This window comes from Ambystoma mexicanum, chromosome 1p (assembly GCF_040938575.1).
Source record: "Ambystoma mexicanum isolate Mex_15411 chromosome 1p, UKY_AmexF1_1, whole genome shotgun sequence".
In the NCBI taxonomy this organism is placed as follows: domain Eukaryota; kingdom Metazoa; phylum Chordata; class Amphibia; order Caudata; family Ambystomatidae; genus Ambystoma; species Ambystoma mexicanum.
In genome coordinates, this window is record NC_090921.1 from 178,042,471 (window position 1) to 178,069,585 (window position 27,115).

A 27,115-nucleotide genomic window follows, 5' to 3' on the forward strand; every position below is an offset into this window, starting at 1 on the left:
AGAAAGTTTTGTCATTTTAATACAGTTTGCATCTTTCTTTTTCACAGGTGGTACAGGCTGGTGGCCTATCGTTGCTTCACTTGGTGGCTTCACGGGAGGCTCGGACACCGCGTTCGGAGAGTAATACCTGCCTGTGCGGTACTTGCCATTAGACAACATTTCCCCAGCGACAGTGGATAATACCGCGGATTTTCCCTGGATGTGCTGCAACCGGAACTTTACAATGTGTAATGTTTATTATTTATGTTCAATTGAAATTAAGATCTAAAATAAAACCCAACATATATTTTAACAATGGATGTTTTGATTTTTTAAATGAATCTAGTGTGTCTCCATTGAATAGTCTTCCTGTGCCTTGTCTTGTCACACCACATGTCTCCAGCCAGCATCCTCCCTCACGCTGGCCGCCCACCTTCAATCCACATAACCGTTGAACCCATATGCAGCAGACATACATATGTTATTTTGCGGGTTGGCATCAAGCCTAGGCATCCAGGGTCTCCAGGGTGAACTGCACCCATATATTCTCCTGGGACGGTGAGGTATTTATAAACTCACCCCCCTGCCTTCCATGTACTAGATCCTGCAGCCTGCCTCTTACATGCAGTTAGATGGCCTCTCCTTGGTGAGGCCCTGCGGCAAACGAGTCTTGTCTGCACGACCACCGCCCCAATCCACCCCCCGCCCTATCAAAGGCAGTTCGCACCGGGGTACTTGTGCTGGCAAGTGGAGCTGTCAGGGAGCGATAAAGGCCAAGAGGTGCCAAAGACCATGTACACTTCAAAGTGGTCTATAGAGCATGGGTTGTTGTTCCCATGTCTACCTCCAGACCCCGTGTCTCCTGCCAAGCATCCCCCCTCACGCTGGACGGCCCCCTGCAATCCACATAAGTGTGTCTCCATTCACGAGTCTTCCTGTGTCTTGTCTGCACGACCACCGCCCCAATCCACCCCCCGCCCTATCAAAGGCAGTTCGCACCGGGGTACTTGTGCTGGCAAGTGGAGCTGTCAGGGAGCGATAAAGGCCAAGAGGTGCCAAAGACCATGTACACTTCAAAGTGGTCTATAGAGCATGGGTTGTTGTTCCCATGTCTACCTCCAGACCCCGTGTCTCCTGCCAAGCATCCCCCCTCACGCTGGACGGCCCCCTGCAATCCACATAAGTGTGTCTCCATTCACGAGTCTTCCTGTGTCTTGTCTGCACGACCACCGCCCCAATCCACCCCCGCCCTATCAAAGGCAGTTCGCACCGGGGTACTTGTGCTGGCAAGTGGAGCTGTCAGGAAGCGATAAAGGCCAAGAGGTGCCAAAGACCATGTACACTTCAAAGTGGTCTATAGAGCATGGGTTGTTGTTCCCATGTCTACCTCCAGACCCCGTGTCTCCTGCCAAGCATCCCCCCTCACGCTGGACGGCCCCCTGCAATCCACATAAGTGTGTCTCCATTCACGAGTCTTCCTGTGTCTTGTCTGCACGACCACCGCCCCAATCCACCCCCCGCCCTATCAAAGGCAGTTCGCACCGGGGTACTTGTGCTGGCAAGTGGAGCTGTCAGGAAGCGATAAAGGCCAAGAGGTGCCAAAGACCATGTACACTTCAAAGTGGTCTATAGAGCATGGGTTGTTGTTCCCATGTCTACCTCCAGACCCCGTGTCTCCTGCCAAGCATCCCCCCTCACGCTGGACGGCCCCCTGCAATCCACATAAGTGTGTCTCCATTCACGAGTCTTCCTGTGTCTTGTCTGCACGACCACCGCCCCAATCCACCCCCCGCCCTATCAAAGGCAGTTCGCACCGGGGTACTTGTGCTGGCAAGTGGAGCTGTCAGGGAGCGATAAAGGCCAAGAGGTGCCAAAGACCATGTACACTTTAAAGTGGTCTATAGAGCATGGGTTGTTGTTCCCATGTCTACCTCCAGACCCCGTGTCTCCTGCCAAGCATCCCCCCTCACGCTGGACGGCCCCCTGCAAACCGCATAATGCCACGACATATACACGTCATTCATTCACAAACACACCCCTGTTTCGAATTCTTTATAACCCACTTCATATTTCGAATGAGAACTTCTTTGCGCTTTGCTAGTCAACCCGTGAAGGTGCTGGTTATCTGCTCTTCGTCTCTGTGAACTTCCGTGACCACTTCGAGGAAACTCGTCAGTTTGCAACCTGTGAACTGCTCCCTGTTCTACGACAAGAAACTACTCTGATCCCGGAATCTAACTGTTTGTTTGTCAAGGTAAGGCCATGTACCATAATCATTTTGCGTCCAATTTCTTTTCGTTCAAGACAGTACATGCAAGGAACTAGTCACATGTTCTGAGTTTAGTCAAATTATTTTTCTATTTTTTTAAAGTTATTCAAATACTTATCCGCATGTGAATAACGTGTATAGTTCCAAGAACCAAAACGAACCTTTCATTGAACCTTTTATGTGTCATTTAATTTTTTAACACATTGGTATTCATAGAGAATTGTTGATCTTTACTTTTCAGAACTTTCCACAATGCCTGCCTGTTCCATTGGCGGTTGCCCTTCGAAGACCCATAATAAATCTGAAGGTACTATAATGCATGTTTTCCCTAAGACAATAGATCAGATAAGAGAATGGGTCCGATATTGCGGATATCCACCGTCTGAGCTTGAAAGTAGAGTCCTAGAAGTCTTTGCGGACAAGAGGGGTGATCGATACCGCATCTGCAGCAGGCACTTTAGCTCAGACATGTACTCCACATCATTGCTAATAAAGAAGAACACACCGCGAGCGAGGCGAAAATTGCTCTCAACCGCTATTCCCACTCTATTCGTCCACATCCCTCCACTGGTGAGTCAAGTTTACGTATTTATCTCTCGGCCTTGCGGTAGTGTGTAGCATTAGCTAACAATAATTTCCCCATTTATGTATCCACTCAATATGAAGGCGGAAGATTCTGCATCCGTGTCGTTATTGCAGTCATCAGCCACTTCAAGCGCCTATCGGGTAATCTTACTTGGCTATTCTGCCACTGACTTGTTTTAGGCATGTAAATCAATAGTTTTAATTTATCGTGTAATTATTTTACCTAATGGTACACCCTTGTACTCGTCCTCTAGTCTTTGTTTTCAGTTATAATTATTGTTATCCAAAATAATGCAAGTACTGTCTTTCAGGGAGATGCTGAGGAGTCCAACGTATTGACAGACACAATGGAAAATGCAAATATAATGTAAGTAACTCTTTAGATGAGTTTATACCGCAATTTAATTACTATACAGTAGCTTTAAAGACGGGTTAAGTTGTACTTGTTCGTTCTATGTGGCATATTGTTTTGTACCGCGCACTATCTTGAGGAGAACCATCTCCTTTTACGGAAGCACCTCAAAACCTTCCTCTTTGCTTCTGCTTTCTCTCTCCGTCTCCCCTGCTACAACTGGTCCACTGTCTGCGACCTCGGTCCTGGGCCCTTCCACTCTCCACCTGCACTGCCTCCCTGTCAACCCCTGCACTGGGGGACTGTCTCAGTATCCTACAGCCCCCCCTTGACGTATAATACCCAGTTGCACTGTCCTTGCTATGAAATAATTTCCCGACCTAATATATAAAATGAATAATTTTAATAAAGATCTGATGGTGAGACTAATTTCATTTTTTATGTTTTTCAAACAGGTACATCATTTATTATTGTATGTGTCACGAGTACCAGACACCGGCGGATGGCTTTTTTAACCGCCAGTTGCTTCTCCGCGTGAACAACGTTACCACCCTGACCATTTTATGGGACGATCGCCAAGTACAAGTATGCCCTTACGCGGTACTAACGGCTGGATGCAACATACAGACCGTTGTGGTGGCCTAGTGCCTCGTTGTTGGAACAGCCATGCGATTATCAGTGCGACCGAAGAGCTTATTTTATCGTAAACCAACACCCTGTGTACTGCACACGAACATCGCTTGCCTCAAGACGAACTATTTTGAATCGAGAGCAAAGAAAAATGCAAATCGCTGAATATTCTCTAAACATTTGATGTCCAATAAATGTACTTTGCCAAATGTACAATCTTGCCGTTTGCTTTTAAACCACAGTTTCATATTCCGAATTGTGGCGCTGTATTGTGAGATGATCTAAGACCCTGTGTACAGCAAAGGAACATCGCGTGCCTCAAAACGAACTTTTTGGAACGTGAGCAAATAAAAATGAAAATCGCTGAATATTCTCAAAACATTTGATGTCAAATAAATGTACTTTACCAAATTTACAATCTTGCGGTTTGATTTAAAAGTACAGTTTCATATTCCGAATTGTGGCGCGCTGTGTTGTGAGCTAATCTGTGTTGATTTCCGGGTTCTGTGTGGAGTCGCGTAGAAGACGCCTGGGCGCGTTTGCCTATGCAGCACAGTCACGTCACGGATAGAGGCGGGGAATATGAATGTTTTGATAAAGTCTGTTTCAGGGGCGGGGGATTTGATTTAGTGCCGCAAAAGCAGGTAAGCCAGGGCGATGGGGGGAAATGATAGGATTATCAGAAAATGGCGGCTGATTTCGAGTGCGATAATGGACGAAAAGTCGGGTAAGGTCCATAGGAAAGTTTTCTACGATCTACCGAGTTATGCTTAAAAACACATGGCCGAACCGTAGGGACAATAAAAAAAAGTCCCGGAACTATCCTTTAATACCGAAGACCAGTTTCTAAGCGGGAGACTGGGATTCGAACCTGTGTTGCTATGCGTTGTCTTACTTCCAAAACAAACGCGCTGTCCCAGAGCTATCCTCCCGGATAGTAGTCCCTTCTCCATTTCCATGGTGAACATTGCCACGATCGAGGAGGTGCCAGGAACACTAAGTGTTCCCAACGCCAGCAAGAAAGCTGCAAGAGGGGCAGGATGAGGTGTCGAGGGAGGTGGAATTTGATGGTGGGGCATGGGAAGGAAGTTGTGCGGGGAGCACTCACCTGCTGTCCCGGCGGGGAAGATGGCGGCCTCCCACCTCTGAGGAGGTTCGGAATGTGGGCTTTACCATGAGGTAAAGCCCCTGAACCTTCCGAGCTTCCTAATTGGATTGGAGGTCCCCTGACCCCCCCCAGCCGGGTGCTAATGGGGAATAACACCACCTTGGAATCTGGGGTATTTACCTCCAGTTCTGAGGTGGTATCCTGGTATCCTGGCAGTAACAGTAAACGAGTTTGCGAGTATTTACACCTAGAATACCACCACCTTTTGAATGAAGCCCTGTTTATTCTGACAAGGCTTCTAAACCAGGGAACATTGTAACTATCCACTGGCCCCAGCCTTAGCAACCACCCGGTGTTATAAATAAATAGGGTCTGAGACCTGCCAGCATTGTTTTGGGCTACTGAACAGGGTCTCAAAAGCTGGCAGAGGTGGACTCCCTTTCCAGAAATGCAACATTATATTCATCATGCTGCAAATGTTTGTGAATGACCATAAGGAAATTCTAGAAAATCAAGGTAATTATTTATTAGATGAAAGAAGGGACTGTGGATATAAGTTTCTGTTTGTCAAGACCATTTATTTTATTATTTTTTAAAATGTTATTATTATTTGTATGAATCAAAAAGAAAATTGATTTTTACAAAGAACTTTTTCGAAGTCCGTTTCTCATTTTGCCTTTGAAGCAAACTTCGTTAGAACAAAAGAAGTGGAACAGCTGGGATTTTCAGCCTTTTACGGCCAATTTGAACTTGCACTGGGAGGTCACGGTGTCGACTCGCCTAGAGTCTCGGGTAGTAGAAGCACCGGCGAGGAATCTTGGTCTGCAGAGACCGATTCTGAAGGTGTCAAAGTGTCTGATTTAGCCATAATTTGCTGCACAAGTTGAGATGTGGCCGTTAGCCAAGTTGGTTTGTCTCCGCTGATCATTCTTGACCACCAACAAGATTCGCTTTCCAAAGTGGGGTCCGAAGAAAAATGCTGCATGTAAGCCGTCCTGAGTTGTTTTGTTTCAGGGCAGCCCAGAAACAAATGGCGAACTGTCTCTTTCTCGTTTATCTTGCGACATAATCTGCAATGTGAAGAGTTGGACAGGCCCCTAATGGTTTTAATTTCATTTGTACGTAGCAGATTTAATCTCGCTCTTAAGAGGTAATTTCTTGCTTTTCTGTTGGGGAATTGTTTGAGGTATCCCTGCAGTTCGTTTAATTTCTTGTTATTTGTGGGCAGATGTTGCGTTAACTTATTTTCTGAAGCTTTTGCGAGTGTCGTAATCCAGTCTAACTCTTTGGTGTTTTCCAAAATTTTTGCCGGATTTTGAATCAAGTCGTCTTCATCGCACTCGATGGCCTTCAGGAGCGAGGAGACATACGACTTCCAGGTTTGTACGAGTTTGTTTGATTCAACTGCTAGTTCCGTTTTGATGATTTTGTATAACAATGGACTTTCGGGGAGTAGGATTTTCCTGTAAAGTCTTAGGGAATTGCAGTTCAGGGTCCCTTGTAGCGACATAAGACTCAGTTCTCTACGAATGGAAGCTACTGGTGTAGAAGCCGGAAGACCGAGAACTGTTCGCCAATAGTAAGCTTCAAGTTTGGGCCAGATTTCACGCGGGAGCAATATAATCGCTTCTGTGCCGTAGGTTAATTTTATAGAAGTCAATCGCTGGGATCGTGGAGAAGCAACCTAGTTTTTGATCGATTGCTTTTCCTTCAGTGGCTGGTTTCCTGGTTTCCTGGTTTTTGTTCTTAAGTGTTCTTGCATGGCTGTTTTTTTTTTTTGTATTGTCCAGTATAATCCCCAGGTACTTGAAGTTTGGGACTGTTTCGATCTCTGCTGATTGGAAAAACCATTTAGTTTTTCAGTTTTCTTTGTTGTTTTCTCCAAGGTAATTTTTTTTGTTTTGCCTTTGTGTACTTCCAGATTGTTGGTTGTTACATATTCGTGTAGGTTTTCGAGTTGGCGTTGTAATCCAATGGGTGTTTGATCAATCAGGATGAGATCGTCCGCGTAAAGTAATCTGCTGATTGTGTGTTTTCCCACCGTGGAGGGAACAATCTCACAGAAATTTCTGATGTTTGGAAATCGCCAAGATAAGCCAAAAAGAGGGCTGGGGCCAGAGGACACCCCTGCTTAACTCCCCTTTGGATCATGATAGAGTTGGATAGTGAACCTTGACAGTTCAGTCTAACTCGTACTGACGTGTTCGTGTGGAGCTGTTTGATGGGGTTCAGTATGGCTTCTGGACAGGTCCAGCTTTCCAATTTAGGGTCCTGTCGACTCTGTCGAATGCTTGGGTGAAGTCAATAAAGGCCAGGTGTAGCCGCGGTCCTCCTACGAGCACTTTAGTTTCAGGATGCTTATTAAAAGGATGTTGGCTACAGTTCCCAGGTTTTTTGTTTAATCCAGATTGTAATGGATCGTTGCACGGAGGTTCCGGAGCCCAGTTTTGGAACCTTTTCAATAGCAGGGATCCAAATAGCTTTCCTATAGGGTCAAGCAGTGCTATGGGTCGGTAATTGGCCAGATCGTTGATGTTACCCTTCTTGTATATTGGCACGATCGTAGCTGTTGCCCAGGACGCAGGTATTGATTTTGATTTTGAGAATTTTAGAAAGACTTGGCTGATGAAGGTGGACCAGGCTTCCGGATGCGACTTTAGGTCGATGTTTGTAATACCTTCGGTTCCTGGTGCCCTTGAATTTTTCAGCTTGCTTATTAGATCGAGAATTTCTTCCTGGTCGTTGAGTTTAGCCCACGGAGACTCTTGGCTCTCAAGCTTAGCGAGATTCTGGTTCCCAGGTAGTCTGAACGTGTCCTTTATATACTTTTCCCAGGTTTCTTCGCCAATCACATTTTGGATGTTTGAGCTCCTGGTGGTTTGCTTGGAGTTTAACAATGACCAAAATTCTTTCGAGTTTTTTGTGCAGATCGATCCCAATATTGCTTCGGAGTCCTGTTGGTATTGAATTCTTCGATGGGATTTTAGCCAAGAGCGGTAGATGGATTTTGCTTTAATTTTGGCACCTTTCGCTTGATTTGTGTCGTGCTTGGTTGAGGCTCTAATGGCTTTGCGGTATACACGTCGTTTTTCCACTAGCAATGTATCGTACAAGTGTTTCACAGATGTCGAAAGGGATCTTGTTCGGCCAGGTTTCTTGTACATTGTTAACAGAGGGCCATAATCAGTCACAAGCTCCAGTTCACTTGATTTGGCCTTGTTGTACTTATTCGATAAGTCTTTGATGTCTTTCGCAGAGAGCCGTAATCTGTTTCCTTGCGAGTTTAGCTCAGGCTGGTAGGTCAACGTGATCACTGGATCGTTAATACTTTGCCACGATGCAATTAGAGGGTTGTGGTCACTGGCCTTAGTCTGTTTCACCTCAAAAGACAAGATTAAATCCAAAAGCAATCGTGAGACAAATATGTGGTCTATTGATGACTGAGAGACTCCGTTTGACCAAGTCGGTGGACATGACTGATCAGGGAAAACCACGTCCAGGCTTTGGAAGTGTCTAGATTTCATTAGGTCTTGCCACTGCTTGCCTCTAAGGTCCGCCAGGGTCAAAGGTTTTTTGGGCTTTAGCTCTGAGCATGCGGCATTAAGTCTTCACAGATTAAAATATGTGTCACTGAGTGTGTTGTTAAGATCTCGTCAATTTCCATTTCCATTTCTCTGAGGAAAGCTGGTGCTTCTATTTTCGCTGGGTTCCAATATATGTTTAGGATGGCTAGGGGCGTGCTTTGTTCTTTCTTATCAAGGTCACTTTGGTGGGTCCATTGTAGAAGCAACGCTAGAAGGTACTGGTTTGCTGTTAAAACTCTTTCCATTTTTAAGCCGTGGCCGATGCGAATAGCTGTAAAGAGGCCAGACGATGGACGGCCTTTTGTACTTTTTAGGGCCGGCACCAAGGAGAGTTCATAGCCATCTAAAGTTGGAGGTTTAGTTAGCCACGTTTCTTGGAGACAGAGTATGTCGTACTCCCCAAGGTGAATTTCGCCCGGGGAGGTCAAATGTAGAAAGCCCCTGGTGTTCCAAGAACAAAGGTGGATTGTGTGTCTAACAGTGTCTAGTTGCTGCTGTTCTTTGTGGCTATAGTCGGGTTTCTTGAGTTGCTATTTAGATTTCCTTGGTAGGAGGGCTTTGGGAATCCAGGACCATAGGCCCGTAACGGTCGGCTTGGGCAGATTTGCGCCTTGATTCGTTGGCGTGGATTGAACCGATTGACTAAAAGTTTTACTCAGAATCTGCGGAGATAAGTTACTTATGTTGGTCGAACGGGTATTTGTATCGGTTTTTTTATCCTTTTCGCCATACCTTGGATTTAGTTTAGCTTGCCCCCTCGGAGATGATTTTCCACAGTTGGGACGAACAGGGGCGTGCACTGTAGTGTCGTTATTTTTGCTCTGGTTTTCTGTTACTGTGTAGCTCTTGCTGTTTCTTCGACGAGTCTTTTGAAAGGTTGGTTTACTTGCTGGGTTCTTTGTTTGTTGGTTTTCGTTTCCCCTTGAGGTGTGAGTCTTTTTATTTGGGTGTTTGCTGTAGTTTTTTGACTCAGTAAGATCATAGCCCAGCCTCAGTAATTCTCTGGTTTCACTTTTTTAGTAAGTCTCTGACTGTTGCTGATGTAACATGAAGATATGTTTGCGCCCTTGCTTTCCTATGGCTCGGATCGACGATCTTTAGGTCGTCTTTTTTTATTTTCCTCAATTTTGCCACGTGATTGAACAGGATTAGCACTGAACTTCTGTTTAGAATCACGTCATCTTGGTTTCCCTGGATTTGTTCTAGGTTTAGAACCCACCGCTGTTTCTGCAGGGAGTTAGAAGTCTTGCTGTATTTTTCTGTTTTGGATCGGTAGTGGGGTGTGTTGGTTCCTGATTTTCAGTAGCCTATATCAGATTTTGCCTTAGAGGTTACTTTCTCGTGTATCTGATCCTCTTTTTGAGTGGCGTGCGTCCCGGTATAGTTTCTGTGTGAGGTAGAACTTTTTCTAGATTCGTTCACCGTTTGAAGAGGAGGTGCTATTGGATGTTGGTTCTTGCTCTGGTTTATAGGCGAGTAGTTACTAGCGTTCAGTTGAGATTTCTTGAAGTTTTGATTTAATTTGATGCATCGTTCTTCTAGAGTAAGGAAGGGGGAAGTTTGATTTTTGTTTTCATCTTCCGATATATCGGCTTAACTTTGGAAGTGACAAACAAAAGTTACCGTTCTTCTTTGGGTACCGGCTATTTCATCCATGAGATCTGTTTGAGAACATTCGTCAAGATGTTGACTGATGTTCATCAAGGGATCCAGGTCCATGGGGTCTTCAATCATTTTGGAAGATTGCGTGTTGGTACTTTGAGTGGTTGGAGCATTCTGAGTTAATGGAGGACTAATATCCCTCCTTACTGGTGTGGACTTATCTTTGCTCAGTTTCGTTCTAGATTTGGACCAAGTTTCCTGTTGTTTCATCAGCTTCGTAGTTTGTGATTCACTCTTTTTGTTTTGGTCCTTTTCTGTTTTGTTTTTCTTGAAGATCAGGAAGGGTTGGTCAGCACTTTGGCCCGCAGAAGTGTTTCCTGAGTCCGAAGGGATGATGTCATCTACTACCAACACCACATCCTTTCTCCCTGCTTCGGCACGAGTTGCAGTTTTCGTTTGAATTGTGTCGGTTTGGGTTTGCGAGTGTTTGTGGGTGGTTTGCACAGTCAAATCTATGAACGTAGAGGTTTGTTCCCCCATCTCTCTAAAGGTTTTGTGTTGCCTCAAGTCGGCGATTGATGAATTTGAATCTCTGAGTTGATGGTGGGGAATTGCAGAATAATGTTTTTGTTCTTTAGCCTGTTTCATGCTTTCTTCGTGGGCCATCAAGTAGCCCTCTAAAAAGATGAGCTTAGTGTACATCATCGCCTGGATTGAGGTATGGTCCTCTAGGGTCTCGTTCAAAGATTCATAAAGTTTTGTGAACGGGTAAGACCTATTGATATTGCCCACATGATGGAGAAAATGTCAAGTTTTCTCTCTGGTGGGACTTTTGTAGGTGAATTTGATTGGCCTCTTGGGCTTTTTTGTAGTGAAATAGATGGAGGTGCCGTTGAAGATTTTTGGTGATGTCTTGTAGACAGTTGGTCCAGAGAATATCTTCGGTGCGGACCCTGTACAGGAGGTAAAACTGGAATCGACTTTGAACTTCCAAAACTGTTTCCAGTGTTTCTGGAATTTTCATTTTCTGAGGCAATGATATGGTCTGGCGTAGTGGGTCTGGCCAGACCCTTCATTGAAGCCACATTGTTCTTGACCTGGTCAGCCAGAGGCCTTGAGGATAACCGGGGAAGTTTAGGATGAAGTTGAGGTCCCTCCTCTCGAGGGTTTGTTGGTACTTGGGTTTCAGACGTTAAAGGTTGTAAGTCAGAATTCTGGGCATCAGTAGCCATGGAGTTTAGTCCAACCGATGCTTTTGATAGTTTGTCTGTCGGAAAAATTTGAGGAAAGCTAGGTAGGGAGAGAGCTTGTCCTTTAGTGGTTGCAGAGGTGGAATCCGTAATATTTTCATTTGAAATGTTTTTTTGGAAATCTCCGTGGTCAATGTCGTCGTTTGTGGTAGAGTTTGTCCCAGGCGGTACCGTTGATAGTTCGCGAAGGTCTATATGGGGCGCCGATCCGTCCACCTTCAGAGCCTGTGATTTCGGTTTGAGCGGGGTTGAAATCTGCTCTAGAGTGTTAGTAAGTGGAACCTCTGTGCATTTGGTGTAGTTTGGAGGTGGCCAGGGTCGCCAACGTTTGGAGGTAGAATGACTGGTAATCAGTCCTCCTCTGTTTTAACGTAGGTTGACTGACCTCGAGCGCCTCCAATATTTCAATGTCAGTGAGCTCCGCTGTGCACAGTGAGCGTTGGGGGTTTTTGGAGTTGAAAAAGCTTGTAAGCAGGATTTGATTGGAGACAGTTTGAATTGCCTTCCCAGTCTTATTCGAATAGGATGTGATTCTGTTGCAGTTTTTTTTTTGTGACAAAGCCCGTGTGTAGAAACAGCCCTCTTTTTTTGTTTTCTTTCTTTTTCCTCTCAGGTCGTTTATTTTTCGCTGTTTTGAGAACTGTCGGCTAATGTCTGGGGCGTTTCCTTTGGTTTGTCGTGGCCGGCATGATGTTGGAGCTCGGCTTATCTAACGTTGTTTGTCGGCTTTCGTCGGCGCCGGGGTAACCGTAATCGGGCACACCTTCTGGAGGAAGATGGTCGAGGGAGGCCCTTGGTGCAGGTTGCAGGTTGTAACGCCCCTCCTGGGCGAGGTTTACTTCTCCTGCATCCGCGTCGCTGTGTATGATGGCTTTAACTGCGACGCGGCTGTAGGGTACAGCCACTTGGTTCTCAGTCACTGCTGGCTCACTCATAGTCGGCAAACTTTGACCCCCACCGCCAAAGCTAATGCCCGCGTTGAGGACTTGCCGCTCGTCGATGTCACTAAGCGGCTTCGCTCCTTGCCGTCGACCTGGTTCCTCTCCCAAGGGCAACGCGAACCTGTCATCCCCTCCGGGACCAACAGGTAAGCGGGTCAGTGGGACGGTGTTCGCAGGGTCTGGGAGGCTCGCGGTCGGTGGAACTTCCAGATACAGGTCCTCCGTGGCTGGTGGTGTAGACCCCAGCGGATGGTGCAATTCCGAATGGGTCTTTACACGATGGTCTTCTTCTGTCGGGGCTGAGAAGAGGGTCAAAGAATCAGCTGGTTTCTTTCGCATTTGTTTGTAATTTAACGTTTTTGTTACTGGTTTGCTTCTTTTTCCTGTTGGGAAAAATTGGTCTTGACTAGGTGTCGTTGCCGTCAGTTCTTCCGAGATAGAAAGGGGGCGCGAGCTACGCATCCAGCGCCTTGCTTCTACATCACCTGTCAGGGAGTTAGGGGGGCGGCAGTCTGTGCAGCCTTGTCAGCCATGACTGCAGGACTGCCACTCGCTGCTACTCTGCGTCCGCTCCGCGGACTGTTTGGGTAATTGTAGAGTAGTGAGGAAAGGGTTCCGCCTCCAAAAGGATGGGCAGTGAAAGCAGACTCTGCAGAAGAGAATACTGCAGGACTGCCACTCGCCGCCTCTCCGCGTCCGCTCCGTGGACTGTTTGGGTAATTGTAGAGTAGTGAGGAAAGGGTTCCGCCTCCAAAAGTATGGGCAGGGAAAGCAGATTCTGCAGAAGAGAATACTGCAGGACTGCCACTCTCCGCCACTCAAGACCATTTATTGTATTTTGTTATGTGGCCTAGGAGAGAATCAGCTGTTCCACTTCATGTAATAGCAAATGTCCTCGACTGTGAAGGTGCTACCTAGCATGGGTGAAAGTAATGGGGTGTCAGATGAAGAAAAGTTAGATTAGGAATACTCCTACATCCTGCTTCCTTTCCTCCATACTTTTGGGATATGATGGTGTTGCTAGACATTCCAATACATGAGCCCCCAGCTCCACAAGAGGGGGTACTTTCTGGAGCCCTCACTCTGTCGACACAGGAGCGCACCAGCCTGTTCTCGAAAAGAACGTTTTGACCAATGCCCATATGGTCTGGGAAAAACCTCATTCCAGGCAGCACCTAAACAAGAAAATTGACGCTCGCTATAAGCTTGACGCGTCTGAGGACATATCCTTGTCAGCATGCGCGCTCCCCTCACCGGCGGTGGTGGCAGCAGCTACTCTCCAGTCGAAGCCAGCCTCTACATCCCCCATTGCAGCATCTCACATCCTTTCCAAGGAGGACAAGCTTCTTGACGCCATTGGGAAAAAGATTTTTCCAATTTGGCTCTTCAGCTGTGTCAGGCTAATACTGAGCTTATCCTGGCGGCTGCCATTGTGAAGTTGTGGAAGGAGCTAGCCGAGTGTCAGGAATGTATTCCTGCTGATAGGCTCGAACACTTCAAGGGCGGCTTATCTGACGTCATAGTTCTGGCGCAGGATCTACTTGAGGCTGCAGCCCATCGCAAAGACACTTCCGTTTGAGGCCTTATGGTCAGGGTAGCATCTCCCGCCAAGCGTGTCTCCATGCTACGAAGTTCTCGAAGGAAGTTCAGGACAAGGGGCTTGAACTCCACTTCAAGGGTAAATCACTTTTCCACTCCTCTACGGATGAGGAACTCACGAAGTCCAAGGCAAGTACTCAAACTGCCAAGTCATTGTCGGTCCTTGCTAAAACTCCCGCAAAGGCACCTTATAGTCAGAGGTCGGGTTCTCAAACGAGGTCCTTCTCTGGTTTCAGAGGCTTTCAGGACTGCCGTGAGCACCGAGCAGATGCACCAGCTGGTGGGCCCGCCGTAAACAGCAACGACAAGGCAGATGGTTTTTCTCTCGGCCAACGGCCTCCTCTTCAACAACAGGTGGTCTCGCCGATGATAAAACATATAAATGGTATTTTTCATCGGTTTTACGAGACTCCGGTGGGAGGACGAATTCCGTCTCATCTGGAGGTGTGGCAGATCATCACAGAAGACCAATGGGTTTTGTCAGTCACTTGGGCGGTCTTCCTCTTGCTCCTCCCCCTACCTCACCCACTCACCCTCCTCTCCAGCAACAGGGTCTCCCTCCCTCAGAGCCGAGGTACAGAAACGTCTAGACCTCAGAGCAGTGGAACCTGTTCCCTTGAGGGAGCAAGGGGAGGGATATTACTCCGTCTGTTCACAGTGCCCAAACCCAACCAGGCTGGCGGCGCACTATCCTCGACCTATCCAAGTTCAATCTCTTTCTACCCCAAGAGAAATTCAAGACGATAACGCCATGCCAGATAAAGTCCTCTCTCTGGAAGAGCGATTGGCTTAGCGTGGTAGACCTTCAGGATGCATAGATGCACATTCTGATCTGGAGCCCGCATTGAAAATGTCTACAGCTCTCCGTGGGGATGGAACACTTCCAGTATCGTGTGCTTCCATTTGTTTGCTTGTTTGTTTTATTTCTAATGCGCTCCAGACCCATAGGTAGAAGGGCGCAGCAGGTAGGATAATGCGAAGCTTACATTGTTACAGATTATACAGGATACAGTGAAAGTTATACATATTATACAAGATACAGTAATGGATATTATAGATATTATGCAAGTTATACAAATTATACAGGATACAGTAATAGTATACAAATGTGCAGGACCATCGTCGTGCAAGTCGATGAGTTCCATAGAGGATGGTACGCATAATGTCGTACGACAGAGGAGAGGTCGAAATGTCGTAAGACATGTCGTAAGACAGAGGAGAGGGACCAGTGTCAGGTCTGAGAATACTATAAACCTGTGTCTAGTGATCGTTGGAGATAAGATATTGGATGGCATTCCTTCTGAATAGTGGGTACAGCTGATCTGCTCTTAGATTGTTAGGTAATAGATTCCAGGTTTTGGCCGCCTTCACAGGGAAACTATTCTCACTGACCGTGGTTAGTTTAAATCTAGGTACTACCAGACAGTTAGTATTAGTAGCTCTCATTGGTCTGATGGAGGTTTTTTTTTGTATTTTGTTTGTGAGGTAGCTTGGGGCAGCGTTGTTAAGAGCTTTGTGTGTCGAGATCATTTTTAATTGAATTTTGTGGTTTGTAGATAGCCATTTGTGTTGACGTCTAATGGTGGAAATGTGTGCCCTTTTATTTATGCCCAGTGCAGCTCACAAAGCATAGTTTTGGAGTGTTTGTAGTTTCTGGATGGTTGATTTGTTGGCACCACTGTAAAGGGCATTACAGTAGTCGATCCTGGAGAGGATAAGTGCTCTAGCCAAGATCATGCAACTGTTGTTAGAGAGGAAAGGCTTGCCTGCTCTTATCAGTTTGCAGGTGTAGGCGGTGGTGGAAGCCAAGGATTTAAGTTGTTTATCGAATGATAGTGTGGAGTCCAAGTAGAAACCGAGGGTTTTTACTTCCTTGGAGACCCTGATAAGGTTTCCATCAATATTGAAGGAAGAGAATTCCTGACTTAATTTTTTGGTGTTCTTATGTGTATCCAGGATTATCAACTCGGTCTTGTCATCGTTCAAGCACAGGCCATGTGTGGCCATCCATGCTTGAACAATGAGATATACCCTGTTCACCAATTCCGAGTCCTTCCTATGATCCCCAGAAAGCGGGAGGAGAATCTGTGTATCATCTGCATAGTTAGTGTAGGTGATACCCAGAAGGTCCAGATCATCGAACAAGGGTTTGGTGAAGATATTGTATAGGGTAGGCGAGACACAGGAACCCTGGGGAACGCCACATGATATCGGGGTAGGGTCAGCTGCGGCCAAAGGGGAAAATACTCTCATAGTTCTTTCGCTTAGGAAAGATTCTAGCCACTTGATGGCCTCAGGAGAGAAGTGGGCAGCAGAATCCAGGTGTTTACAGAGTACCTTGTGATCGACCAAGTCGAATGCTGCTGAGAGATCAAGTAGGAGCAGGAGTGCTGTTCCTCCTCCATCTCTCAGCTCGTCGACCTGAGTCTTTAAATCAATCAAGGCGGTTTCCATTCCATGAAGTGGACGGAAACCAGATTGTCTTGCTCCTAGAAGCTTATACAAGTCAAGGTGTTTTTGTATCTGAATATAGGCGGCTTTGTCCAGTATTTTGAGGAGGAATGGCACAGTGGTAATAGGGCGATAGTTGGTTGGGATAAGTGGGTCTAAGGTCTGTTTTTTGAGAAGTGGGAGCACCCAGGAATGTTTTAAGTTGGCTGGGATAGTGCCTGATGTGAAGGAGGCATTGATTAATTTAGAAATAAATGGTGAGAGGTCTCTAGCAGCGTCTTTTATTAACTCTGCTGGGCAGGTATCGCCCTTGCAGTTAGATGGTTTGAGTGAAAGAATGATTTTTTCTACTTCTAGTGGGGAGGTTTTTGAAAAGTGAAATTTGTTGTTTGCCTCTGGTGAGATGCTATGTGTAGAGGTGTTAGGGGAGTGATGAAGATTGAGCATATCTTTTTTTTGTTGTATTTTGGTTTGAAGTGTATTGATTTTATTTGCTAGCGCATTTTGAATGTCTGTGCACCAGGTATTATCCTTGGTGACTAAGTCTGGTGTGACTATTGGTGACTCTAGTTCTTTCAGTATGGCGAAGAGTTCTCTCATGCTAGAATTAGAGTTAGTGATACGTTCATCATAGGAGTTCTTTTTGGCAAGGTTCACTTCTTTTTTAAAGTGAGAGGAGATAGAGGATAGTTTTGCTTTATTTTCGATAGAGGGACATAGTCTCCAGGAATTTTCATTTTTTTTTTAGGAGTCGTAAATCTCTTAATTGGGGCGTGAACCATTTGTTAAGGTGTGCTTTAGGTTTGCTTTTTCTAAGTTTGAGCTGGGCGATTTTGTCCAGTGTGCTGAGCATAATCTTGTTATATTCTTCAACTAGAGTACTGGGGTCTAGATTGTCAGATAGAGCGTTTAGCGTGGGTAGGATGGCGGGGATGACTTTTTCCGCTATAATGCTTTTTTTGTTTCTGGTTAGACAAGGAGGTGCTAGCAATGGGACCGTCGGAGAGGGTCTGGCTGTAGATAGGTTAAAGGTGACGAGAGAGTGATCTGTCCATGATTGAGGAGAGATGGAGGTGATGGAGGCTGTGCAGTTGTAATCTGCTATCCAGTCTAGTGTTCTCCCTTTGGAGTGAGTGGGTCTGTTAACTTTCTGAGATAGGCCTGATGCATTGATGGTATTGGCGATGTCTGAGGCGTGTTTATCCATAGGGTCATTAAAGCCAAGGTTAAAATCTCCTAATAATAGAAGCTGGGAGGTGGGTTTAAGGTTGTTGGTAATTAGGCTATGCAAGTCCTCGTCAAAGTTGCCGAGAGGACCTGGGGGTCTATAAATTAAGTGGATGGTGAGGGTTTGTATATTATTTATCTGGAATTTAACCAAGATATTTTCACAAGATTGTAAGATTTGAGGAGGGGATGTTCTGAGAGAGAGGCTCAATTTGGAGATGATGGCAATTCCACCACCTCGTGAGCCGTCCCTATCTTGTCTTGTTATGGTGTAGCCTTCTGGAATGGCTAGCATTAACGATGGTCCGGCTGCGTTATGTAGCCAGGTCTCGGTTACTGCCATGAAGTCCAGGTTGTGTTCTATAATGAGGTCGGCTATGTCAAGGGCATGGGCGACAAGGGATCTCACGTTAAGGAGTGCTCCTTTGAGTACTAGCGTCTCTTTAGGCATGTTTGCTTGGCTAAGGGTAGTTAAGTTGGTGTCTGAAGTCTTGAACTTTTGTTTTTTGATTGTAGTGGCATTTGTTGTTACTGTCTGGTGTGGTTTTTGTAGGTAATTTGTTTTTAGGTTGGTTGGTGGTAAGGTTCTTCTAGGTGGTTCATAAAGTTGTGTGAGTCTTGCGCGAAGTTTAAGATTTCTGTCTAGTAAGGTGCATGGGAGGGAGGTGAAGGTTTCACCTCTGGCACTAATATTATTTGGTGGAGAGTTGGTAGGGTTATTAGTCACTATGTTGGGCAGCATATGTGGGATCAGGTCTGATAGCGAGGCAGGAGATGCCGTGAGGATTTGGGTCATGGTGATAAAACTTAGAGTAACAGCTATAATGCTGTAGTGCAATAATGGATGCAGCATTTTTCAATGAGTTCAGATACGTGCACGTGGGTGCTTACGACTATAGGCAGGATAGGGCGTTCACTATCAAGGCACAAATGGTCATTCAGTGTCAAGGAGCATGTGGGCATTCAGTAGCGAGGCACATATAGGCTAGGTGGGGCATTCACTAACAAGGCACAAATGGGCAATTCAGTAGCAAGGCACATCTAGGCTAGGTGAGGCATTCACTAGCAAGGCACAAATGGGCAATTCAGTGGCAAGGCACATCTGGGATAGGTGAGTCATTCACTAACAAGGCACATATAAGCTGGGTGAGGCATTCACTAACAGGGCATTCGCTAACAAGGCACAAATGGGCAATTCAGTGGCAAGGCACATCTAGGCTAGGTGAGGCATTCACTAGCAAGGCACAAATGGGCAATTCAGTGGCAAGGCACATATAGGCTAGGTGAGGCAATCACTAACAAGGCACATATAGGCTAGGTGAGACATTCACTAATAGGGGCGCAGCAGGGTGCGGCGCAGGGCTCAGCATAGGTTAAATGTGGTCTAATGGCGACCATAGGGCACAACACAGGGCTCAGCATAGGTTAAATGTGGTCTAATGGCGACCATAGGGCACGACACAGGGCTCAGCATAGGTTAAATGTGGTCTAATGGCGACCATAGGGCACGACACAGGGCTCAGCATAGGTTAAATGTGGTCTAGTGGCGACCATAGGGCACAACACAGGGCTCAGCATAGGTTAAATGTGGTCTAGTGGCGACCATAGGGCACAACACAGGGCTCAGCATAGGTTAAATGTGGTCTAGTGGCGACCATAGGGCACAACACAGGGCCCAGCATAGGTTAAATGTGGTCTAATGGCGACCATAGGGCACAACACAGGGCTCAGCATGGGTCAAAGGGAGATTGAAGATGACCATGGGGCACGATACGTAATACTTTGGAAGAGCAGGTCACTATGAGATATCCCGATAGCAGAAATGCGGTACGCCAGCCGATGGGTGGGGTGGACTATGGAGATTGTGAAATCAGTCTTGGGCCGGGGTGCTAGGACAATCAGGCAGCTCATGCAAGGACAATATGGAACGTTTGCCTATAGGTTTCTAGCACTGCTTCCAGACTAATTCATCAAATGTGGTCCGTGGGCGACCATAGGGCACAACACAATAATCAAGTGTGGACTGTAGGCGACCATAGGGCACAACACAATAATCAAGTGTGGACTGTAGGCGACCATAGGGCACAACACAACAGTCAGGTGAGGTCTGTAGGCGACCATAGGGCACAGCACAACAATCACGTGTGGTCTGTAGGCGACCATAGGGAACAACACAATAATCAAGTGTGGAGTGTAGGCGACCATAGGGCACAACACAACAGTCAGGTGAGGTCTGTAGGCGACCATAGGGCACAGCACAACAATCACGTGTGGTCTGTAGGCGACCATAGGGCACAACACAATAATCAAGTGTGGACTGTAGGTGACCATAGGACACAACACAACAGTCAGGTGAGGTCTGTAGGCGACCATAGGGCACAGCACAACAATCACGTGTGGTCTGTAGGCGACCAAAGGGCACAACACAAATTAATCAGGTGTGCTCTGTGGGCGACCAGAGGCATGGCACTAATCAACTTGCATTTTTCAGACAGGTGCATCAGGGCACATGAGAGGGGAGCGTACAAGCAGACACAGCAGTGCAGTAAGCATAAGTACACGTGGAGCAGCTGCTGGCAAAGTAAGTCAAACAATATAGCAGGGCTCTCTAAGAGGACTGCGTGCAGGCAGAGTCAGCAAAGGGATGGTTAATCAGGTAATACATGTAACTGAAGTCGTATTCAAAAGTCAGGGGAGCATCCAAACAAGGTGAGTAGATGGGTTGGTGAGATGCATTATGCAGACAGTTCAATAAGCGTGCAAACTCTTACAGTTTTGAAGGCAGGAGGGGTAGTTATCAGCCCATCAGTACCTCAGAAGAGTAGAACTTGGTGATGGACCAGTCTCAGAAGTCCGGCGGGCTGGCAAGGTGGCAACCCCGGCAAAACAGGCTCAAAACAGGAGCTGGCCTTGCCTCCCGAGGGCCTTGGAGGGAGAGGGCCTGCTTCGCCTGCCGGCGGCCAATGAGATGCAATATGGGCCTGGTGACCGATCAGCTGGCCTCAGGGGGGCCTGGTTAGTTGGAATTTGGTCTCAGCTCGGCACTGCATGCCTTTACGAAGATGACGTTGGTCATGGCAGCATTCCTCAGACTGCAGGTGGTTCATGTATATCCATACTTAGATGATTGGTTCCTGTGCAGTCCTTGCCCACAGGCCGCTACGGCCAATGTTCATTCACCCCTTCAGCTCCTGTTCCATCTTGGGCTGTCGGTGAACTGATGGAACTCGTCGATGATGGTCGCTTTAGACCTGATCTTTCTGGGTTTCCGTTGGGATACCGTCAGTACCAGAGTGTTCCTGATGGAGGACAGGATTGCAGACCTTTTGACCATATGCCAGCTCTTCCGCCAGTCCTCTCACATGGCGGCTTGGTAGTTCCAGAGACTCTTGGGCCTCATGGCTTCTTGCGTGTTAGCTCTACCTCTTGCACGCCTGAAAATGAGGCGCACTCAGCTTGCTCTTCAGAGCAACTGGTCTCAGGTTATGGAACCAAATTCCAAGATGATTCCAGTCCCATCCTACATGACGGCGGATGTTCAATGGTGGTCGTCTGCCGGCAACCTTTCAGTGGGGACCTCCTTTCAGGAGCCCTGCCCACAAGTAACAGTTACTATAGACCCCTCCCTTCTGGGGTGGGGAGCGACACAGCGCTACCTAAAGATGTGCGTTTTGTGGACACCTCAAGACAGGCGGTTCCATATCAATTGCCTGGAGCTCCTGGCAGTTTTTCTGGCGCTCAAGGCTTTTCAACCCTCAATCACCAACAGTGTGGTGCGATTTCGCACGGACAATTCCATAGCAATGTTTTACATCAACAAACTGGGGGGCACCAAGTCTCCCCTCCTGGTGGACATTGCTATCCAAATTTGAAATTGGGCTTTCCAACACAATGGGCCTCATCATGAGTTTGGCGGTAACCCTTAAATGCAGTGGTAACGCTATTACCGCAGCATTTAAGGGTCTGCCAAATCACGGGCTTGGCGGATTTTCCCCCAGCTCTGAGCTGGGGGCAAATCCGCCACGATTTTGCCGATTTTCGGTGCTATTACTGCCAGCGGTAATAGCGCCGGCAGTAATAGCGCCGAACATTCCCCATTGGGCCCAATGGGGAATGGGAAATTCCCGAATGGGCCCAATGGGGAATGGGGACTTACCATTCTGCCAAACCCATGATCCGGCGCTAATAGCCCCGGGGGATTTGGCGGTAGGGCTAAAAGCCCCGGCGGGAATAGCGCCAGGGTTAGCACCCAACTCGTGATGAGGCCCAATGTCTGGCTCCAAGCTGTGCACATTCCAGGTCACATCACTGTGGCTGCAGACTCACTCAGCCACCAATCTGCGGCGTTATGAGTGGGAGATGAACACTGATGTTCTTACCAAGATCTTTCAGCAATGGGGTACTCCAGAGGTGGACCTCTTTGCAACATCATTGAACAGGAATCCTCCTCTGTATACTTCCAGGGACTGGCTTGGAGTGTCTTCCTTGGGGGGCGCCCTTGAGGTCCCGTGGGACAACATGAAAGCTTATGCCTTCCCTCCTTTACCACTGATTCATCGTTCACTTTGGAAACTCAGTAGTGCATCAAACTGCACTCTCCTGTTCATAGCTCCTTGGTGGCCAGCCAAGTTCTGGTTATCGGAACTGCAGCACCTGCCAGTGTTCTCCCCGATCAGGTTGCCGCAGATTCCCGACCTTCTTCACCAGAGCAATCACCAGTTGTGACACCCCTCACCACAATCGTTCAGCTTGGCGGCCTCGTACCTGAGTTCTGATCGTTAGTGCAGTTCAACCTCTCCGAGGACAACATACGTATTATTTAAGCATGGATGGAGTTTTTGAAATGCGGAACTCCCTTACTCCTGCGCACTTCTAGTTAGTTAGTTTACTTCGTCAAACCTGCAGCCTAAGTCCTGGTTTGTCAAGGAACCAACTCCAGGGTTCCTGATTGTGAAGACAAATTGTGGGGTTTTGACAAACTGTGGACCTGTAGGCGCTGGTGGGATTGGATAGTCCGATATTTGTTAGTTTGGCAGCTTTGTCAGGTAATGGATGAGTGAGGTTTGTTTTTGTGTTAGACAAGTGGTTTGTTTTATTTCTTTAGTTAAACAGCACTAATGAAATTCAATCTTAAACATGGAGGTGCCAGTTTTAACATATTGACACTTTACACAGCCGACGCGCGTTTCAACCTTAGTCTCTTTCAAGGCCAATTGAGTTATTTCATGAGCGTCAAAAATGGTGGGCTGGTCCTACCCATTTGGGGGTGCCAGGGGGCTGGATAGCCGTTCTGGGCCGGTTGGCAATTGTGTGTCCCGGAGTAGCGGAGGCGACGGTCGCTGTGTAAAGTGTCAATATGTTAAAACTGGCACCTCCATGTTTAAGATTGAATTTCATTAGTGCTGTTTAACTAAAGAAATAAAACAAACCACTTGTCTAACACAAAAACAAACCTGACTCATCCATTACCTGACAAAGCTGCCAAACTAACAAATATCGGACTATCCAATCCCACCAGCGCCTACAGGTTCACAGTTTGTCAAAACCCCACAATACGTATTATTTAAGCAGCAAGAAAGCCCTCAACAAGAGCTCAATACAGGAGCAAGTGTCTCCGTTTTAGCCATTGGTTGTCTAGCCAAAGAGCTTGATCCCAGGCAGGCTTCTATTGACAATTTTATGTCCTTTGTAAGTGACCTTGCATCCTCTGGCATACATGTCTTATCATGCGGGACATATTTTTCGGCCGTTGCGGCATACCTGTCTACAGACAAGTACTCCTTTTCACTGTCTAATCCAGTCGTCAAAAGACACTTTGCAGGTCTTCTCCATCTTTTTCCGCCAGTTCGGGCCCCTTAACCCAAATAGGATCTCAATGTGGTCCTCACCGCGTTATATCATAATCTTTTTGAACCAATGACCACTACCAAAGTCAAGTACTTGTCTTGAAAAGTGTCCTTTTTGATTGCGGTCACATCTTCACAACATATAAGTGAGCTTCAGGATCTTTCTGTGGAACATCCGTTCCTAACTTTCCATAAGGATAAGGTTGTGCTTCACACTCACCGTTCCTTCCTAAAGTGGTGTCTGAATTTCATTGGTACCAGTCAATATACTTACTGTTCTTCTTCCCGAACCCAGTCACTGATGCCCAGAGAGTCCTGCACAACTTAGACGTCAGACGGGCTCTGAAGTTCTATCTTGATAGGACGAGCGAACTCAAAAGTTCTTCACAACTCTTTGTTACGTTTGGTGAACCAGCCTCAAAAGCATCCATCTCCCTCTGGGTAGTTTCATGTGTTTCTGAGGCCTACATGATTCCAGGCCTTCAACCACCAAAGGGCATTCATGCAAATCTGGTCCGGGGCAAAGCGCCTGTTGTTGCCTTCCAAAAGTATGTCCCTTGGGAGTCCATTGCCAAGGCGGCTACATGGGCCTCCCCATTGGCTTTATGCAAACATTATTGTCTCGACCTGAGCCCCTGGGCTGATGCCCAATTGGGCCAGGCAGTTCTTAAGCATTTGTTCCAATAAGGGAAACCTCTATCCATCTGTAATACCTATGGTCAGTGCTTGGGAATCTCCCACAAGTATGCAGGAAAGGGGACGGGATGTAGGAGTATGACAACGTTACTGTGACTACCTTACTCCTAGTTCATAGTCCCCTTTCCTTCATACACCCGCCCGCCGTCCCCTCTAATAAGTATCCTCTATTGTGGCTAAATGGTCCTGGACCTGGCGATAGAAAAGGAATAAAGGGCGATGCGGAGGGCGGGGCTGCGGTCACGTGCGGTGGCCTTGTGTAAAGATAAAAGAAGGACAACATATCTATTTTTATTGCTTAAAAACTGCTCGGTCCCATCCCAAAGGACAGAATGTCCCACAGTTATGGAGGAAAGGAGACTATGGACTAAGAGTAAGGTAGTCACTACGGTGAGGAACTTCGTCATTCCATATCTTTATTCTTAAATTCTAATTGTTCAGTCAGAATTCCATACTCTCTCGAGCTGCAAAATGACCAATTGTATGACAACTGCTAATTGTATGATAAAGCAGCATGCATTTGGGATTCTGAGTGGCCAGACAGAATCCCAGAATCAGCAGTTGGATTTCCGATGTGTACTGAATGTCAAACGGCTTGTTTGTTATTGCAGCTTGTTGACATTGTAATGCAAACTCCAAAAACGTGCCAGTCTCACTTAACACTGTCCATAACAAATCCACATCAGATGTTGTCATGGCTCTTGAATTTCTCCACTCTTGATTTATTTTGACCTGCTGCAATCCACCCTAACATTCCTCTGCATTCTTTTCTACACTCCCTTAGGTGCATTTCAATGAGGGAAAGAGCATCTACATGAAGTTGGACATCGCTTTGGATGGGGCAGTGGCATTCCGTTGCTTGGAGGAGTTCTCCACCACTGCCGCAAGTATTCAGGAGGCCGAGGTCAAGGTCTGCCAAGTTTCCGGCCTGGTCCTGCTTCAACCTAACTCTGCCATCCTTATTAAGACCATCAAAGACGTCAGTCTCAAAACAGAACGGTATCTCACATACTTTGGCCTCTTTCAGGTACACTGAGATGGGTGGAGCCAGCCGGTATAAGGGTCGAGGTCACTGTGCTGCTATAGATCCCCTTTTTGGACTGACAGAAAGGTGGGGTACGTCCCTTCATCTACATGCCGGATGACGTTCCAGCATCTACACACCCTTTGTCGATCAATGTCAACCGCAGGAAAATCATGTCTACGTAATCTTCACATCAGTGCCCCCAGAGCCACAGATTGCCCATCCCTGGCAATGCCAGTCACCGGTTTTCTTATCACATTTTCTTCTCCCATCATGAGCATTATTGAGGACGAGGAGAACATTCTTTTGACAGAATAGACCGTGAAAAAAGAGGTCCACTTTGTAGGTTTTTGAAAAAGTTCTTAAAATAGGAAGAATTTTTGGAGGGACAAACGAATCTGACCTTTGCAATATTTGCCTCCCAGACAAACTATTTCTCTAATGGGAGTCTCTTGCATATGCATGAACACTGTAGTACTGTGGCAATGATGCCTCCTGTGTGAACTCATATCACAGCAAACATTTGCTTGCGACAGAAAAAGTTGGCAACGTTAAATCAAATGGAGGAACTTCTTCTAATTGGGATTTCTAGGGCTGGCTGGGGACTTCTTGCAGAAGGTGTGTTCTTCAGCAAGGGGCATTGGAAAGATGTGTTGGAGCAGAATTTGATTTTAGCTAGCATTTTATATATAAGAAAAAGAGTATAACAAGAGCAGCATTTGTATAATTGTTTTATAGCAGAAGGTCCTATAACAAACTCTCGTAAAATGAAGGGCCAATGTAGCAGGAGTTTGTGTAATAATTTTCTAACAGCAGATTTCTATAGGTCGACTGTTCCTATAAATGTGATTATTTTATACTTTTTGATCATTCTATCATGCAGTGTCCTGACAGTAGATGTGACGCCAGTATATTCCTCTGATTCTATCAGTTCTCCAAATCAAATGTGCTTTTTGCAGAAGATTTGATACATGCGACTTTTAGGAGAGGAAACCTTGTGTTTGGTTGTATTGATTGTGTACCATCTCGTTTTTGGGACTTTTTGCGCTTGAAACCAGTGGGTACCTTGGTTGCTGCTTAAAACGGTAGCATGTAGCGAGGTATGAGGGTGCTACTAGCCAACTTATAGGAACGTTCTTATGGGTTACAATTGTCTAAAATGCATTTTGACTATTCAACTTAAATGCTTTTAAAATTCGTTATCAAACCCACTACAAAAATAAAGAACAAGAATTAATAAATTGAGCTACTTTGTCCATTGAAGCATCTGCCATGTGCAGATTGCAAAGTTTGCTTGTGCTACCTCAACATCACAGAAGAATTCTTTAATTTGGTTATGTCAAAATTGTATGTTCCTTGATAATGTTCTATGTACATAACTGCAGTGAATCCTGGTTGCTCAGTGGAACTCAATGAGAAGAATATGGGTCTCAGGTAAGCCCTTAAATGCCATGTCCGACAACCCCAGCGGAGTTCCACTTTGTAGGTCGGACTTGACCTTTAAGTGCCGCTAGCCTGAGTCCAGGTAGCCTCGATCGAAGCAAGGGCCTTGATGAGGGCTTGATTGGCTGAAAGCATTGGCAGACTCCCAAGAAAGGAAAAATAATGGTGGAGAGGGGCACTCAAATGGTATAACTCCTATAAATTTTATGTGATACTGTTGAAAGAATAATTGGAAGAGTACTCAATGTGATTAGGTGCCACAGATTCTGTGATCTTGGGCTACAAGATCAATTTGTACAAATAGGAAAATGAGTCACACCTGAAACAATGAGACTGAAATCTGTGCACAACTATTTAGCAAGGAATTGGCAAACTAAATTCAAGAAATAATATACATTGTTTAATGATTAATATAAAGTGATTGTTTCAAAAGGGGAGTAGTCATCAAATATAGAGTCACACTTCTCAATGCAATCTGTGAGAAATTCATAAATGTAACACCAAATAATGATATTTACATTAATACAAA

The 27,115-nt window shown here is 46.2% G+C and overlaps 1 protein-coding gene across 4 annotated transcripts in view; it reads left to right on the forward strand.

Annotated features, from left to right (window-relative positions):
- Positions 1-26,384, forward strand: part of TNFSF12 (TNF superfamily member 12) — a 503,302-nt gene extending 476,918 nt beyond the window's left edge. For all 4 annotated transcript variants that reach the window (XM_069646220.1, XM_069646221.1, XM_069646227.1 and 1 more), the window contains one exon: positions 24,904-26,384. In XM_069646220.1, the coding sequence (XP_069502321.1) occupies positions 24,904-25,155 (252 nt within the window). In that variant the 3' untranslated portion in view covers positions 25,156-26,384. The remainder of the gene's footprint in view (positions 1-24,903) is intronic.
- The last annotated feature ends 731 nt before the right edge of the window (positions 26,385-27,115 follow it).